General features: G+C 38.4%; 1 protein-coding gene across 1 annotated transcript in view; it reads left to right on the top strand.

Annotated features, from left to right (window-relative positions):
- The window catches only part of LOC132385006 (breast cancer type 1 susceptibility protein homolog), a 92,333-nt gene extending 75,556 nt beyond the window's left edge, over window positions 1-16,777 (top strand). The window contains exons 18-20 of the mRNA XM_059956732.1: window positions 6,472-6,545; window positions 9,147-9,207; window positions 13,889-16,777. Coding sequence (XP_059812715.1) covers window positions 6,472-6,545; window positions 9,147-9,207; window positions 13,889-14,001 — 248 coding nt within the window. The 3' untranslated portion in view covers window positions 14,002-16,777. The remainder of the gene's footprint in view (window positions 1-6,471; window positions 6,546-9,146; window positions 9,208-13,888) is intronic.
- The last annotated feature ends 701 nt before the right edge of the window (window positions 16,778-17,478 follow it).

Raw genomic sequence — 17,478 nt, 5'->3', positions numbered from 1 at the left:
TCGATACACCCTCTGTAATGCAATTGCATATTTGATATAATATGCCATTCTCTAATATATACAGTTCTGGTATAATCATGTTTTTATATTTTTCAACTAAAAAGAACATATCCCGTTTGCCTTTTAATCCACCTTATTCACCTTTGACAAATTATGGATCAAACATTCCAAGGAATTTACTTTTGCTGCGTTGATGTTATTGTTGCCATTTTGTTGCAGCCTTCAAGTAGATTTTGTCATAATTCCCTGGACTGAATTCCGTGTGTGTTAAATGCCAATGAAGAGCGACTTTTGACATTAATGGTGAAAATCTTGCAGGAGCAAGATGTAGGAAGATAACTTCGATCAGCTCACAAGCAAACAATTACAATTTTTTTTCATTGAAGTCAGTGTCAAATTGAAGTGGAGTGGCAATTTTAGACTGTGCAACTAATAATTCTAGTTCTTGCAGAGTATGGGTGTTAGGATGTATTTGTTATAATGAATAAACCTAAAAGAAAAAATTGGTCAAAAATTGTGACCGTCTTTAGGTGTCTGATATGGAAATGGATTTGCTTGGTTTCCCCAATAACTATTGCATGAACTTATCCTTCATTTTTCAGATTGCAGAACATGGCCTAGATTACAACTGGCCCTAGGCTTCTAATATTATAATCAACTTCAGAGCAAGATGACACCCCTCTTTCTGCTCCTCCCCTCCCCCATTTATTCCATAACCCTACTTCACTGTGGCACGTGGCCAAGTAGTTAAGGTGTTGGATTAGCGATCTGAAGGTCATGAGTTCAAGCCCCAGCCAGGGTAGCGTGTTGTGTCCTTGAGCAAGGCACTTAACCACACATTGCTCCAGTCCACCCAGCTGAAAATGGGTACCGGCAAAAATGCTGGGGGTTAACCTCGTGATAGACTGGTGTCCTATCCGGGGGAGAGTGTCATACTCTCAGTCGCTTCACGCCATGGAAACCGGAAATAAGCACCGGCCTGATGAGCCTATATGGCTCGGGACAGACTTTTAACTACTTCACCAGCACACCATAATTTACACTGGCCACTTTATTAGGTACAGGAGTCGAACCTGGTGTCTTCTGCTGTAGCCCATCCATGTACTGTGCAATCGGAGATGCTCTTCTACACACTGATGTTGTAATGTGTGGTTATCTGAGTTGCAGTCACCTTTCTGGCAGCTTGAGCCAGTCTGGCCATTCTCATTAACAAGGTGTTTTTACCCACAGAACTGCTCACCATTCTCTATAAACTCTAGAGAATGAAAATCCCAAGCGATCAACAATTTCTGAGATACTTAAACTAACCGATCGGGCACCAATGATCATTTCAAGGTCAAAGGCACTTAGATCACATTTCTTTCCCATTCTGGTTGGTCTGAACATCAACTAAACCTCTTGACCATGTCTCTGTGCTTTTAGTCATTGATTTGTTGCCACATGATTGGCTGATCAAACATTTGCATTAATGAGCAAACACAAAGTATAATGCAGATGCTGTGGTCAAATCAACGCATACAAACAACCTGGATGAACTCAGCAGGTCGGGCAGTATCTGTTGAAAAATTTAGTTTACCTGAGATGTTTAGAAGTGTAACCCTCTCACCAGGGCTTGTACACAAAATGCTTGTTAGCTAACTCTGCTAATAGCCATGTGACTCAGTGGTGAGAAGGCCACCTTTCATAAGTAATATATGTCTAGGGTCAGTATTAATAGGGGTTCAACTAAGCAGGAAAGTGGGAATGTTCCGTGGAGGAACATTGATTGTCGCTGATTAATTAATTAATTCAATGGCTGCTGCCGGACCTGCTGAGTTCATCCAGCTTGTTACATTGATGAGCAGGTGTATCTAATAAAGTATAAGCTTTCTGACATAACTATACTCTTTTTAGCAGTTATATCATTAAATAACCTGTGCTGCAAGTAGACTTGGTTTGTGTAAATTTTCATGTTCTTATTGAACAGATTTTCTAACAAAGCATTGATAGTAAATGATGAAAATACTTGTCAGTGAAACAATGCAAACAAAGCTCAGTTTGGGAATTTTGGCACAGTCCGTTGTTGCTGCTTCACACAACACAATTCAAGATGGTTACCATAAATTGCAGTTTTAAGTATTATTACATTTCTTTTGAGTTCTGAAAAATTATGCAAAATATTAAATAGATACTTTATTGATCTTGAAGTAAATTACACTGTCACAGTAGCATTACAAGTGCACAGATGTACAAATATTAGAAGAAAAGCTAAAAAGAATTTTTTTTTTATAGTTGCCTCAAACAGACTAACAGGTGGGGGTGATCACTTACACAGGTTTAGATTGACTCATTAAGAGCCTCATGGCCAAGGGAAAGAATAAGCCCATATAGCGCTCTTTGAAGCTGCGCAGTTGTCTTTGGCTATTACTAAAAGGCTCCTCTGTTCAGCTAAGGTGGCATGCAAACATTGTCCAGAATTGCCAGGATTTTCCGTAGAATCATTTGTTCTACCACAGCTTCCAGTGTGTCCAGTTTTTCTAATCAGTTTATTGAGCCTGTTGACATCACCTGTGTTGATGCCATTGCCCCAGCACACCACCACATAGAAGACTGGTGATAACGGACTGGTAGAACATGTGAAGGAGAGGCCTGCGTACTCCAAAAGGACCTCAGTCTCCTCAGGATATAGAGGCAACTCTGGCCTTTCTTTTACACAGCCTCTGTGTTGGTGCTCCACCCAAGTCTGTCATCCAGGTGCAGTCCCAGGTACTTGTAGGTCCTCACCACATCCGTGTCCTCACCATCAAAAGTACCAGGGAGCATTCAAGATTTAGTCATCCTAAAGTCCGTCACCATCACCTTTGTCTTACTGATGTTGAGGTGCAGTTGATTCAGCTTGCACCATTTGATGTTTAGATTAATTTCTTTAAATTAAGGGCTACATCACCAGCTAATGTATTTTAATGTCATTGAAGTTTTCTTTGGGTTTTTTTTCTTCTGCCTTGTATATTAACAAAATTGTGGAGAACATTTACAGGGATGTTGCCAGGACTTGACCTAGGGTATGGGTAAAAGTTAAATAGGTTAGCATTTTATTCCCTCGTGCACAGGAGAATGACAGTTATACAAATTCATGAGGGGTATTTCATTTTTTTTCCTACTGAAGTTGGATGAGACCAGAACTAGATGTCGTGGGTTAATGAAAGGTGAAATATTTAAGGGGACCTTGAGGGGGAGCATCTTCACTCAGTGGTGAAAGTGTGGACCAGGCTGCCAGCGGAAGGTGTTTGTTTGATTTCAACATTTGAGAGAAATTATGGATGGGAGAGTGGTTATGGAGTGCTATGGTCTGGATGCGGTTTGATTGGACTAGATAGATTAATAGTTTGGTACAAACTAAATGACAGAAGGGCCTCTTTCCAGGCTATAGTGATCTATGGCTAATATCTCTAGAGGTTTTCCTAGCAATTTCATAACAGGTTTTACATTTTTTTTAAAAGAAAATAATATTGTTTAGTAGATGTTTCCTAGGTAAAACCTTTTTTTAATAGTCCCCTCCAAAAGTAGTTACTGGTTTTATAAGGTTATGTGTCTTGCCTTGTTCTTTCGACATTTCAAAAGTATACCATGCATGGACAGATCTTTTGGGTATAGCCCTAACCAATCTTCCATATGACTTCAATGTTTCTTTTCTCACCCACGAAAGAACCTAACATTGTGTGCAGATCACACACAAGTGAATGTTGATCTGAGACTGTTTGGGTGTTGTCTTAAACACATGCAAGAGTGAAAGAATTTTAAAAACCGTTAATACATGGGAAGGTACTGGATGTAATGAATAATTTATTTGTTTTTGTACTTTTGTGCTTGAAATTGTTGGTTTTATGCAAAATATTGTAACCTGCATACACAGGGTTCCACTTTTGAAATTCAGTTTCAAAACTGCAATGGAGGAGAATTTAAGCAATGAAGTTCAACATGAATATTTTGATGTATTCCACCTTTAATTTATCCCCTGTAGCATGTGCTATCTACTCGAAGGATACTTGTTTATTGCATGCTGATGAACAGTTGCAAAAACAATTAGTTTTTTTTACTCCTGTGTTTTTCTGGAGAAAATTTTCAACAGGGTTTTACAATTCATTTTGTTTGAATTCCACTAAATATCCAGCTTTAGTCCAATCTTCCTGGCGTTAGCATAGATTTGATCAAAAAGTTTAAAAAAAAATAGATGCTGAGTAAGTGGGGTGGGGGAAATAGAAAATTCTAGAAATATTTAGCAAGTTAGGTAGCAAGAGTTTTTAAAATTGAAAGAAACAGTTTGGGTCACTGACACTTCAGAATGAGTTCAAGTTCTGTCACATGAGTTATAGAATTTAATTTGGTTATTAATCTGAAATTCTATGTATATACAAAGTAGTCATCAGTTATGACCACAAAACTACTTGGATTATTTAAAACCTTGTCTGGTTCACTAAGCTGAGAACAAGAATGGTGCACTCGGCATCCCTCTCTTATTCTCTTCAATAATGCCATGTTTGATCTGGTTGCCACCTCAGCTTGACATTCTTGCTGACTTCCAGTAATCCTTCACATATTGCTACCATTGCTTTAAGAATATTCAAAGATTCTACTTCATCCTTTTGAGGAAGAGAATTCCTAAGATTTGTAAACTTCTGGTGGAGCCTGCTTCATCTCTCAAGTAGGTAATCCCTTATTACTACTACTAATTTCTTCTAAAGGAGATAATATCCTCTCCAAATCCACCTCCAAGCTCTCAGGATCATCTGTGTTTATCTTAAATTTAATGGATGCAAGCCAAGGCTGTCCAGGAAAAAAGACTTTACCAATTCAAACAAAGTTAACGGAATGGAGATTCTTGGTTATGAGTTTTGACATTGGCAACCACTTTTTAATTTTTACAGTTATTTACAAATTGAAAGCTGTTGTGGACTATCATGAGGAATAAAGTTAGAAGTTTTTAATTCCTGGAATGTGGACTTTGCTGGCAAAGCATTTCCCAAGTGTCCCTGAACTATGGAAGCAGTTAAGAAACAATCACATTATAGTTCTATAGAGATCTGAATTGTTATGGCTGTGCACTCACTTCTCTGAAGGGCATCAATAGACCAGACAATTATTTTGTGAGTAATCAATGGGGTAGATATTTATTTATTGAGATAATCAGGGGATTGCTGGGCAGCATGGCTCAAGGGAGGGCCTATTCCACACTCTAATCCTCACCTAATCACTGGACAATTTACAATGACCAATTAATCTACCAACTGGTATGCCTTTGGACTGTGGGAGGAAACCCAAGAGGTCACAGTGAGAACGTACAAACCCCTTACAGGCAATGACGAGAATTGAACCCGAGTTGCTGGTACTGTAAAATGTTGTGCTAACCACTACGCTACAGTGCCGCCCTATCTTGCCATGGCACTTTGTAGAAAGTCAAGACTCCGATGGTACGTTGAGGAGGTTTGGCCCTAAAAGTTCTGACAGCTATTAAAGCCTTACCTTGCTAAGATAGATGTGTACTCTTTTAAATCCCTCTCTTTGGGGACGTCAACAACTATAACATAGAAGTAATTATCTATCAATGCAAGATAATTTTTACCCCAGTATTACCTACCTTCTTTTACCTCATCTATAAGCCTGAAATATGCATTAGCAAGAGTTGGTCTTGTTCCAGATTTTAACTTGCCACAAAATCTAAGTGAGAATAGTTTTCTTTCCTCCAAGTGTAAGGCTGGGGAATCTCAGCAAGTCTGAGCTCTGCTGCTTGACTCCACTTGGCCTGGTATCCTTTGTGAGACTATTTACATTAACGAGCAGGATCAAGCCTTTTAAAAATAAACTGATAAGTATTTGAAAAGGATATGGGGAATTAAAGTTAGGTTTAATGAGACAGCTGAAGATCAACTGAGATTATTGGAACAACCACCTTCAGCTCCTTTATTTTGCTGTAAATTTTGAATTATGGCCAATATATCACCTCCAGTGTATTAAAGTGCTCTATTTTCCTATAGATATAAAGGATAATTTTCTTTTAATTCCCAGTGCAGTATTTAATGTGGTTAGTAAAATTTCAGGTAGACAACCTCTTTTGCTCATTAAAATTAATGGAAAGAAAATTGGAAAGTGTTCATACAGCTTCTAAGAATGACCAATGGGAGAGAACATGCACAAGGAAAGAATAAAGTGCAGATAATTCTACATGTTGTAGTTCAAGCCAGATATTTTACAAAGTTACAAGATTTTGTTTAACCTATAGATGGTTGTTCTCCATGGTGTTGAGGATTAATGGCAATGTTCAATGTCTGCATAAAATCAAATACTCTAGGCATAAAATTTATTCCACAATTATTTTGTGAACAGCTGAGGTTGGGAATTGAACAAATTAATTTTGAATTGTGCTATAAGTTAAAATCTGGTCTTGATATTACTGAAATGTAGATATTACCTGGTGGCTATTGATTTATCTTACAGATCAGCTAGAATGGATGATAGAACTCTGTGGTGCCTCAATAATTAAGGAGCCTTGTTTATTCTCCTATAGCCCTGTAAGTATAAGAAAATATTTCACTCTTATACTTTATATTAAAAAAGAAGAAAAATAGGTTTGTAAAAGAAAGTAACTAAAACTTATTAAGTGTTATATGAATATTTCTCCCCAAGATATAGCCACATTTCCCATCTATTCACACTTGAAGAAACCATTAATGAAAAGTTCCTACTTCAACCCTTGGAAGGGTTATGCAGCACCAACCTCTCCTTGATACTCCCAGAGGTCTGAGGTTCAGTTGCTTCCATCATAATTCTGTGCATGCTAATGTGACAAATAAATCCCATGAGTAGTCAGCAAACATTCACAGATGGAACTTATTAGGACAAAACAGTGGGTTGCCCCAAGTTGATTTTGTTTCTTGTTCTAGTTTTAAATAATTTTCTGTTTGTACACATGTTGGGTGTAAGTTCTGTAAATTAAAACCTGCAATAATCCAGAATTGGGTTTAACGTCACTGGCATAGGTCATGAAATCTGTTTTGTGGCGGTAGTACATTGCAATACATAATTAAAACCAATAAGTTACAATAAGTGTATGAAATAATTCAAATAAGTAGTGCAAAAAGAGCTAAAATAGTGAGGTGGTGTTCATGAATTCATTGTCAGTTCAGAAATTTGATTGCAGAGGAGAAGAAGCAACTCCTAAATCATTGAGACTCTCCAGGCTGCTTCATGGGAGCAAAGAGAAGAGGGTGTGTTCCAGGTGCCCGTAACAATGGATGCTACCTTCTCGAAGCATTGATGCTGGGCTGGCTAGTGCACATGATGGAAGTGGCTTAGTTTACAACTTTCTGCAGCTTTTACCGATCCTGTGCGGTGGCCCCTCCAGGTGGTGATGCAACCAGTTAAAATGCTCTCCAGTTCTCATCCTATTACTACAATGTAGCTGCTGTCATGCCTTCTTTGTAGCTGTATCAATATGTTTGGCCAAGGCTAGATCTACAGAGCTGTAGACACCCAAGAACTTAAAACTGCTCACCCTTTCTACTGCTGATCACTGGTGGACTGGTGTGAGTTTTCTCAACTTTCCCTTTCTGAATACACAATCAATTCCTTCATCTTAATTACATGTTGTGACAGCACTCAACCAGCTGATCTATTTCACTCCTGTATGCCTCACCATCTGAAATTCTACCAACCATAGTTGTGTCATCGGTGAATTTATAGATGACATTTGAGCTGTGCCTAGCCATGCAGCCGTGGGTGTAGAGTAGAGCAATGGGCTAAGCGTGCATTCTTGAGGTGTGTCTGCATTGACTGTCAATGAGGAGATATTATTTCTGATCTGCACTGACTATATTCTGATTAGAATGTCAAGGATCCAGTTGCTGAGGGAGGTACAAAGGCCCAGGTTTTGGAGCTTGTTCATTAGTACTGGTAGGTTGATACTTGGTAGTACTGGAGATTGGTTTGACTGGAGGATTTTCCAGACCAGTGGATATTTGCTCCCCAGCACACTTCTAATTAGTTATTTTTGCAATGTCACACAAATATTACAATAAGTTCTCTATTGAAGTCAGTAAGTTGCAGGGGAGTACAAGAAACCTTGCGTCAGGAGCCAAATGTTGAACCATCAGGATTTCCAAATAGATTACAGAATATTAGATCTCGTAATATTTTAGTATGATTGATAGCACGTTAATTTAAGCATGCTGCTAGTGTCTGTAATAATTGAAGAGAAATTTATTGATACAAAGCTGTTGAGAAATTCATCTTTGATCATGAGCATTGAAGTACACATTCCATTGAAGTCAATGGAATCAAATGTATGCTCAATACAATCGGTTGCTGATGTTCACACATGCAGCTAAAGACTAATTCTTAAAAGTATATACAGTTGGCCCTCCTTATCCACGGGGGATTGGTTCCAGGACTCCCCTTGGATACCAAAAAACACGGATGCTCAAGTCAGTGAACTTTAGGACCCGGCGGAGCTCAGGACCTGCTGCCTGCAGTGTTTCTGTTCCAGAAAACGATCACAATTGAAAATAAAGTGGAAATAATAAAGCAATCTGAAAGAGGTGAAATGCCATCGGTTATTGGAAAAGCGTTAGACTACAATCAGTCAATGATCGGAACAATTTTAAAGGATAAAGTGAGAATAATGGAGCATGTGAAAGGCCCTGCCCCAATGAAAGCTACAATTATTGCTAAGCAATGCAGTGGTTTAATTATTGAAATACATGCGTTTCTTAAGTGTTTTATATGCATAGAAAGGTAAAATATATACTAAAACAAATGTTTGACTAACTGACGCTAAATACCAGATGTACCTCTTCTGACTTGGAGAACTTCAGGTTTTTTTTCGCTTCCTGATCTGCAGTAACCTATACACATCCTCTCATATACTTTAAATCATCTCTAGATTACTTATAATACCTAATACAATGTAAATGTTATGTAAATAGCTGTTATACTGTATTGTTTAGGGAATAATGACAAGAAAAAAAGTCCTTGAGTTCCATTATTGTACTGTTTAAGAAATTTTCCTTAAATTTAAACAGATACTTTATTACTCTTATAAATGAATGAAATCTTTGGGTAATAGTTTTTGTAGCCATTGTATTATATCAACCCATATCTATTATTTCTATTAGAACTGTACCGAAGTGGTGGTAGTGCAGCCTGATGCTAACCCAATAAACACAGACTACAAAGGTGAGTGTCTAGAGTTAAATCCAAGTTATTTCTATCTTTATAGCACTGACAAAAGTTTTTGACTTTTGATAGGTATCCATTAATTGGAGCAAATCTATCCATGTAATGACTACAAATAATGCAAATCAACAATACTCTAGGATTTTTTTCCTGCAGTATCTATGTAACAGTTTCAGACTCTTCTCGGTTTGATATGTTAACAGGCCAGAAGAACTGGATTGATGCTTTGCGGTTAAGAGACATAGTCATAGAGTACAGCGCAGAAGTGGGCCCTTCGGCCCATCTAGTCCATGCTGAAAACATTTAAAATGCCTACTTCCATCAAACTGCACTGGGGCCATAGACCTCTATACCCCTACTTTCCATGTACCGATCCAAACTTCTCTTAAACATTAAAATCGAGTTTGCATGCACCACTTGTGTTGGCAGCTCATTCAACACTGAGTCAAGAAATTTCCCTTTGTGTGCCCCTTAAACTCCTTACCTTTCAGCCTTAATCCATGACCTCTCGTTGTAGTCTCACCCAACCTCAGTGGAAAAAGTCTTCTTTCATTAACCTTATCAATACACATCATAATTTTGTATACCTCTATCAAATCTCCTCTCAAACTTCTACCTTCCAAGGAGTAAAGTCCTAACTTATTTAATCTTTCCTCATAACTCAGGTCTTCCAGACCCAGCAACATCCTTGTAAATTTTCTCTGTACTCTTTCAACCTTATTTACATCTTTCCTGTAGGTAGGTGCCCAAAGTTGTGCTCAATATTCCAATTTAGGCACAACCAATATCTAGTACAACTTCAACATAACGTACCATCTCCTGTACCCAATACACTGATTTATGAAGGCCAATGTGTCGAAAACTTTCTTTATGATCCTATCTACCTGTGCCACTACTTTCAATGAATTATGGACCTGTATCCCCAGTTCCCTTTGTTCTACCACACGTCTCGGTGCGCTACAGTGCATTGTGACCTACCCTGGTTAGTCCTACCAAAATGCAACACTTCACACTCTCTGCATGAAATTCCATCTGTCATTTTTCAGCCTTATTTTTCCAGCTGATGTAGATCCCTCTGCAAACCATGATGGCCTTCCTCGCTGTCCACTACACCCCCAATCTTGGTGTTACCTGCAAATTTGCTGATCCAGTTGACCACATGATCATCCAGATCATTGATATAGATAACAAACAACAAAGGGCCCAGCATAGAACCCTGTGGCACTCCACGAGTCATATGCCTCCAGTCAGCGAGGCAACCCTCTACTACCACTCTTTGGCTTCTCCCACAAAGCCAAAGTCTAATCCAATGTTGTACCTCAGCTTGACTGTCGAATGACTAAACCTTCTTCACCAACCTCCCATGCGAGACCCTATCATGTGCTTTGCTAAAGTCTATGTAGACAACATCCACTGCCTTGCCTTCATCTACTTTCCTGGTATCTTCCTCTATAATGCTGGTTAGACATGACCTAACATGCACAAAGCCATGCTGGCTATCCTTTGTCCGTGTCTACCAAATACCCATATCTGGTCCCTTAGAATGCTTTACAATAACTTTCACACAACTGATGTCAGACTCACCAGGCTATAATTTCCTGGTTTGTGTTTGGAGCCTTTTTTAAACATAGAAAATATAAAGCACAATACAGGCCCTTCAGCCAACAAAACTGTGCTGAACATGTCCTAACCCTAAAACTACCTAGGCTTACCCATAGTCCTCTATTTTTCTGAGCTCCATGTATTCATCCAGGAGTCTCTTATAAGACCCTATCGTTTCAGCCTCCACCACCGCCGCCGGCAGCCCATTCCACGCACTCACCACTCTCTGCGTATTTTTTAAAAAAACAACTTACCCCTGACGTCTCCTCTGTACCTAGTTCCACGCACCTTAAAACTATGCCCTCTCGTGCTAGCCATTTCAGCCCTGGGAAAAAACCTCTGACTATCCACACGATCAATGCCTCTTATTATCTTGTATACCTCTATCAGGTCACCTGTCATTCTCTGTCGCTCCAAGGAGAAAAGGCCGAGTTCACTCAACCTATTCTCATAAGGCATGCTCCCCAATCCAGGCAACATCCTTGTAAATCTCCTCTGCACCCTTTCTATGGTTTCCACGTCCTTCCTGTAGTGAGGCGACCAGAATTGAGCACAGTATTCCAAGTGGGGTCTGACCAGGGTCTTGTATAGCTGCAATATTACCTCTTGGCTCTTGAACTCAATCCCACGATTGATGAAGGCCAATGCACCATATGCCTTCTTAACCACAGAGTCAACCTGTGCAGCAGTTTTGAGTGTCCTATGAACTTGGACCCCAAGATCCCTCTGATCCTCCACACTGCCAAGACATTAATGCTATATTCTGCCATCATATTTGACCTACCAAAATGAACCACCTCACACTTAACTGGGTTGAACTCGATTTGCCACTTCTGAGCCCAGTTTTGCATCCTATCAATGTCCTGCTGTAACCTCTGACAGCCTTCCACACTATCCACAACACCCCCAACCTTTGTGTCATCAGCAAATTTACTAACCTGTCCCCCCACTTCCTCATCCAGGTCATTTATAAAAATCACAAAGAGTAGGGGTCCCAGAACAGATCCCTGAGGCACACCAGTGGTCACTGGCCTCCATGCAGAATATGACCCTTATACAACCACCCTTTGCCTTCTGTGGGCAAGCCAGTTCTGGATCCACAAAGCAATGTCCCCTTGGATTCCATACTTCCTTACTTTCTCAGTAAGCTTTACATGGGGTACCTTATCAAATGCCTTGCTGAAATTCATATACACTAACTACATCTATGACTCTACCTTCATCAATGTGTTTAGTCACATCCTCAAAAAATTCAATCAAGCTCGTAAGGCATGACCTGCCTTTGACAGAGCCATGCTGACTATTTCTAATCATATTATACCTCTCCAAATGTTCATAAATCCTGCTCCTTAGGATTTTCTCCATCAACTTACCAACCACTGAAGAAAGACTCACTGGTCTATAATTTCCTGGGCTATCCTTACTCCCTTCCTTCAATAAGGGAACAACATCTGCAACCCTCCAATCCTCCGGAACCTCTCTCCTCATTGATGATGCAAAGATCATCGCCCAGAGGCTCAGTAGTCTCCCCCCTCGCTTCCCACAGTAGCCTGGTGTATATCCTGTCCAGTCCCAGTGACTTATCCAACCTGATGCTTTTCCAAAGCTCCAGCACATCCTCTTCCTTAATATCTACATACTCAAGCTTTTCAGTCCGCTGTAAGTCATCCCTACAATCACCAAGATCCTTTTTGCTTCAGTATTCACTACAAAAGTATTCATTAAGTACCTCTGCTATCTCCTCCGGTTCCATACACACTTTTCGACTTTCACACTTGATTGCTCCTATTCTTTCACGCCTTATCCTCTTGCTCTTCACATAACGTGTAGAATGCCTTGGGGTTTTCCTTAATCCTGGCTGCCAAGGCCTTCTCATGGCCCCTTCTGGCTCTCCTAATTTCATTCTTAAACTTCTTCCTGCTAGCCTTATAATCTTCTAAATCTCTATCATTACCTATTTTTTTTTTTATCCTTTTTGTAAGCTCTTCTTGATTGGATTTACAACAGCCTTTGTACATCTAGAAACAGCAGAACAAATTAGCTATCCCCCAATCCTTTCGTCCCTGTCTTGTTGCTAAGGATGATTTAAGTATCTCTGCTAGGGCCCTGTCAGTTTCTGCACTTATCTCCTGGTGTCCAAGGGAATGTCTTGTCAAGCCCTGGGGAATTACCCACCCTGATTTGCCTCAGGATAGGAAACAACACCACCTCTAATCGACACAGGGTCCATGAAGTTGATGCTGCTTTGCCTCACTTCTCCTGACTAAATACAGATGCAAAAAATCCTTTTAAGTTCGCCCCATCTCTTCTGGCTCCACATATGGATTACCATTCTGGTCTTTCTGAGGACCAGTTTTGTCCTTTTGCAATAATTTTCTCTTAACATATCTATGGAATCCCTTGGGATTCTCCTTCATCTTATTTGCTGTATAGCAACTTCATGCCTTCTTTTTGCCCTTCTGATTTCTTGAGTATTCTCTTGCATTTTTCTCCTCCATAAGCATCTCATTTATTTCTACCTGCCTATACCTGCTATGGATCACTTTTTTTCTCTCTTAACCGGAGCCTCTATCTCTGGAAAAACCAAGATTTCCTACACTGCCTTACTCCAATTTAGAATCTCAACCTGGGGGCTAGAACTATTTTTTTTGCATATTTACTTACAGACTAATGGTATTGTTCCCCTGCTCATAATTCTGTTACCTGGTCTCTCTCATTCCCTGATAGCAGATCCAGTATCGCACTTGAAGGCCTTTTGGGTGAAAGACTAATCGTTGATTCAAATGTGCAACCCAATTCAAAAACTGTTTGCCTTGTATTGCTCTCTATAACTTTACTAGTCCAGTGGATTGAACTGAACTAGCTTCTCCTGACACGTGCAAAAATTGTTTCCTTGATGCAGAGAAGTGGCATTTGGCTGAATCTGGGTTAGGAAGGCTCCCATTCTGAGCCATTAATAATTAGTTTTTTCAATGAAAGGTTGCTATTACTGTTCTGTAGAGTAATGTTTATTTCATTTTAATAGTTTTAGATTTAATTCCTTGTGCTTAAAAATTAACAATAAGTATAATTGTTGCAGCAATAGAAAGACAGTACAATAGTATTGTGGTCTCCCGGGAATGGATCTTGGACAGTATTGCTTGCTATGAACACCATCAACTGAAAGATTATCAGATCTGCCTTATGGACTGAAAATCAGCACAATCTGGATATGCTGAGGATGTATTTGTTATTTAAATAGAATTTGTATATAATGTAAATAATGGTTATTTAGGTGTAATGTAAATAACTGCTTAAGAACTATTACAGGAGAGTAAAATTCTAGTCATAAATGCATGGCTGAAGGTTGCATTTTCACTTTGGATTCAGTTGCAAATGTTTTGTATTAACACCTTAGTGCTAAATGTTGAGTCACAAAAACGTTTTGATTGTTTAAAAACAAAATTTGTGTTGTATTGCGGGTTCAGAATTTAAGCCTTTATCTATTAGTGCATGTGGTACTGATAAAATTCAGCTTTGGAAGTGAAGGAAAACATTGTGTATTGCCCTTGTAAACACAAAAAATGTTACATTCTATAAAGTGTGTAATCAATTACACAAGTATTTTGTCAGCTGCAGTTTTACTGGCAATAAGATTGCTTTCAGATTGTTTTATCTCTGTATTTATGCATAAATTCACTTTGTTGTACTTCCCAGCTTTGTGTACTGTAGCTGCTGAATTCTTTCATTTGACAAACCTGCAATTACTGTACTATTATGCATCTGTACTTTTGTTCTGCTGTTCCTACCCCTGGTCAAAAAGGTGAAGCACACTGATCTTTTTAACCAGAAGTTTTCCTGTTGGCCTGTCTTAAAAAAAAGTTTTGAATTTAGTCTTCTGGTTTCTGAATCTATCAGTGTTTTGAAGTTCTTGTTGGTTAAATGCATAATTAACTTTACCAAAAAGAGAAATTTAAGACTGTATTAAATATAATACAGGAGAGATTATTTGTTTGTCCAATTTCATTTAAATAGTAAGAATTATTAATTATTTGCTTCCCTGGCATACTATAGCTCCTGGATGCAAATAGTGGCTATTTTTATTGTATTTCCATCCCAGTTTTTTTTCTTAGTTGTTTCTTTTGTAGAACATTTTATTAGTACTAGCCAAAGTTAGACAAGAACTGATTTGTATATAAAGTTAAGGTTGCTGATAATAGTCAAGGAATAACCGACCTAAATACACAGGTTGTAATAAGCTCAGTACTGGATATATTCTTGTAATAGATTTATTTGGCACTACAATCCAAAATATATATTAATATGCTGACTAAATTTTGTGTTCTTTGATCTCAATGATTTCTGTATTCCAAACTTAACTCTGCTTTCTTCCATGGTTAATTGTATTCTAATTACCCAATCAATTTGGGGCTCTTGGGTTTTGAATACAATGGTGACCTTGGGCCTTTACGTTTCTCATGTGTCAGCAATTTAAAGTCGAGTTTGAAAATGTGAGAAAAGTCTGAATGAAAGGCTTAGAGTTGTCTATTCTGTAATTGAAATAATTTGGCAGCAGTTTGATTTTAAATTCTACTGTAATGAGTTTTTGTGCTACAGCAAAATCTCCAAAAGCACGTTGAAGGCATTAATGGCACTGTAACAATCTGTACCCATTGTAACTAAACCAGTGGCAAAATTGACAGAACTGCAAAAAAAAACGACATCCAGGCAATCACTTGCTCTGGTTTATGCTCCTGCCGGCCTTCAGCAGAAATCTTCCATGGGCTGTATTGAATTTTTTCATTTGAGAGCTTCAGTGACTAATTTGTACTGTCAAAAATTCAGTGAAGATGTGTTGAGAGAATACAAATTCCTGGATTATAAACAAAAGAAAAAGTTATTGATTTACTATAAGAAAATTTGTTTTTTTTCCCCCTGAATACATCTGCTGAAGTTCACGGCCCTGGTTCTAAAGTCTGTTTAACTTCAAACACATTGTAGAATATTTGCAATTGATTAAATATCAGAATTGTTCTTGTTGATTTTGTGTGAATTGAAATGCATCACCTTTATTGACCTCTGTCCTCAGAGCAAGTTCTGCAAAGAAACAGCTAGCTTTTTAAAGGTGTGGCTAGAGGAAGAACTATTTTCTGATATTTGCTTCTGTGCTTTGTTTTGAAAGATGCCAGGTTCTGAATCTTTGATATATGATTGAATTTGCGAATACTGGTCAAAGATATTTCAAAGATCTGGGGCAACATTCTGATCCATGACATTAGTTACCTACCAGTTGAAGTTTCAATATAGTGGGAAATACAGTTGTGTTCCTTGTGTATGTTGTGTTCATTCCTGTTGTACTGAAATGTAAAAAACTATCTTTATAATCCTTTGTAAAATGGTAATGCACTTGATAGTAATGATTAAAACAAAATACATTATAGCTGCGCTGCTTTTTTATAAATTTAGATCAAACTAATTTGAATAATACAAAGTTTCACATGGCAAAGTAGCTCAATTATAGTTATTCAAAGATTGTAATTAACTACAGGTAAGTTGTACAAGCAATATAAATTGAACTTTTTATCTGTCTATTTCAATTGTAGTGCATCTTGGTAGGAAAGAAGCTGCTTGAAATAAATTTATGGGGCAGCTATGTAATTAAAGATTAGATTGTGACTGCCTACTAACTTTAAAAGAATACTTTAATGAACATCTGATGTGCATTTTTGGTAAAAGTTGTACAATAACTTAATGCAAGATCATTAATTTGAAGCATTAAGACTCCTTTGTTCTTCACAAATATTGCCTAATTTACAGAGCATTTCTAAGATTTTCAGTTTTGATTTCTGGGATCCACAATATTTTGCATTGCTAAAGTAGAATTTTGCTGGCTTGTTTTGATTCAGATGTTAAAGCAGTTTATTCCATTGTTATTTTCACCAAAGATGTATTTGTTGAGTAAGTTAAATAAAAAAGACTTGGGTCACTATATTGTATCTCAATGATCCTTCTTTCAGGTTGTGCTTTATAAGCACATTGCATTGTGCCAAGGAAAAGCTGACTGTTAAATGGAGACACAAACAGCAGATACTGGAATCTGGTACAGCAAACAGTCTGCTGGTGGAATGCAGTAGATTGGGCAGTGTCTGTGAGGGGAATGGAACAGTCGCAGAAGTGCAGCACAAACAGGCCCTTTGGCCCATCTAGTCTATACCAAAGTCATTTAAACTGCCTACTCGCATCAACCTGCACAGGCCCATCATATCGCTATGAACCATATACCTATCCAAACTTAGATGTTGAAATTGAGCTCACATGAACCACTTGTGTTGGCAAGTAATTTCCACTCTCATGACCATCTGAGTGAATATGTTCCCCTTAAACTCATCACCTTTCACCCTTAAGCAATGACATGTGGTTGTTATCCCACCCAACCTCAGTGGAAAAAGTCTGCTTTACTCTTCATAATTCTGTAAACCTCTGTCCAATCTCCTCATTCTTCTACATTCTAAAGAATGCAATCCTAACCTATTCAATCTTTCCTTATAACTCAGGTCCTTCAGACCCAGCAACATCCTTGAAAGTTTTCTCTGCAGTCTTTAAACCTTGTTTACATCTTTCTGAAGTTGGGTGACCAAAACTGCACACAATTCTCCAAATTAGCCACATCCAGAGTATTGCACAACTTAA

This window comes from Hypanus sabinus, chromosome X1, assembly GCF_030144855.1.
Source record: "Hypanus sabinus isolate sHypSab1 chromosome X1, sHypSab1.hap1, whole genome shotgun sequence".
NCBI classification, from domain to species: Eukaryota; Metazoa; Chordata; class Chondrichthyes; order Myliobatiformes; family Dasyatidae; genus Hypanus; species Hypanus sabinus.
Note: the sequence above shows the minus strand (reverse complement) of the source record. Positions and strands in the feature narration are given on the sequence as shown.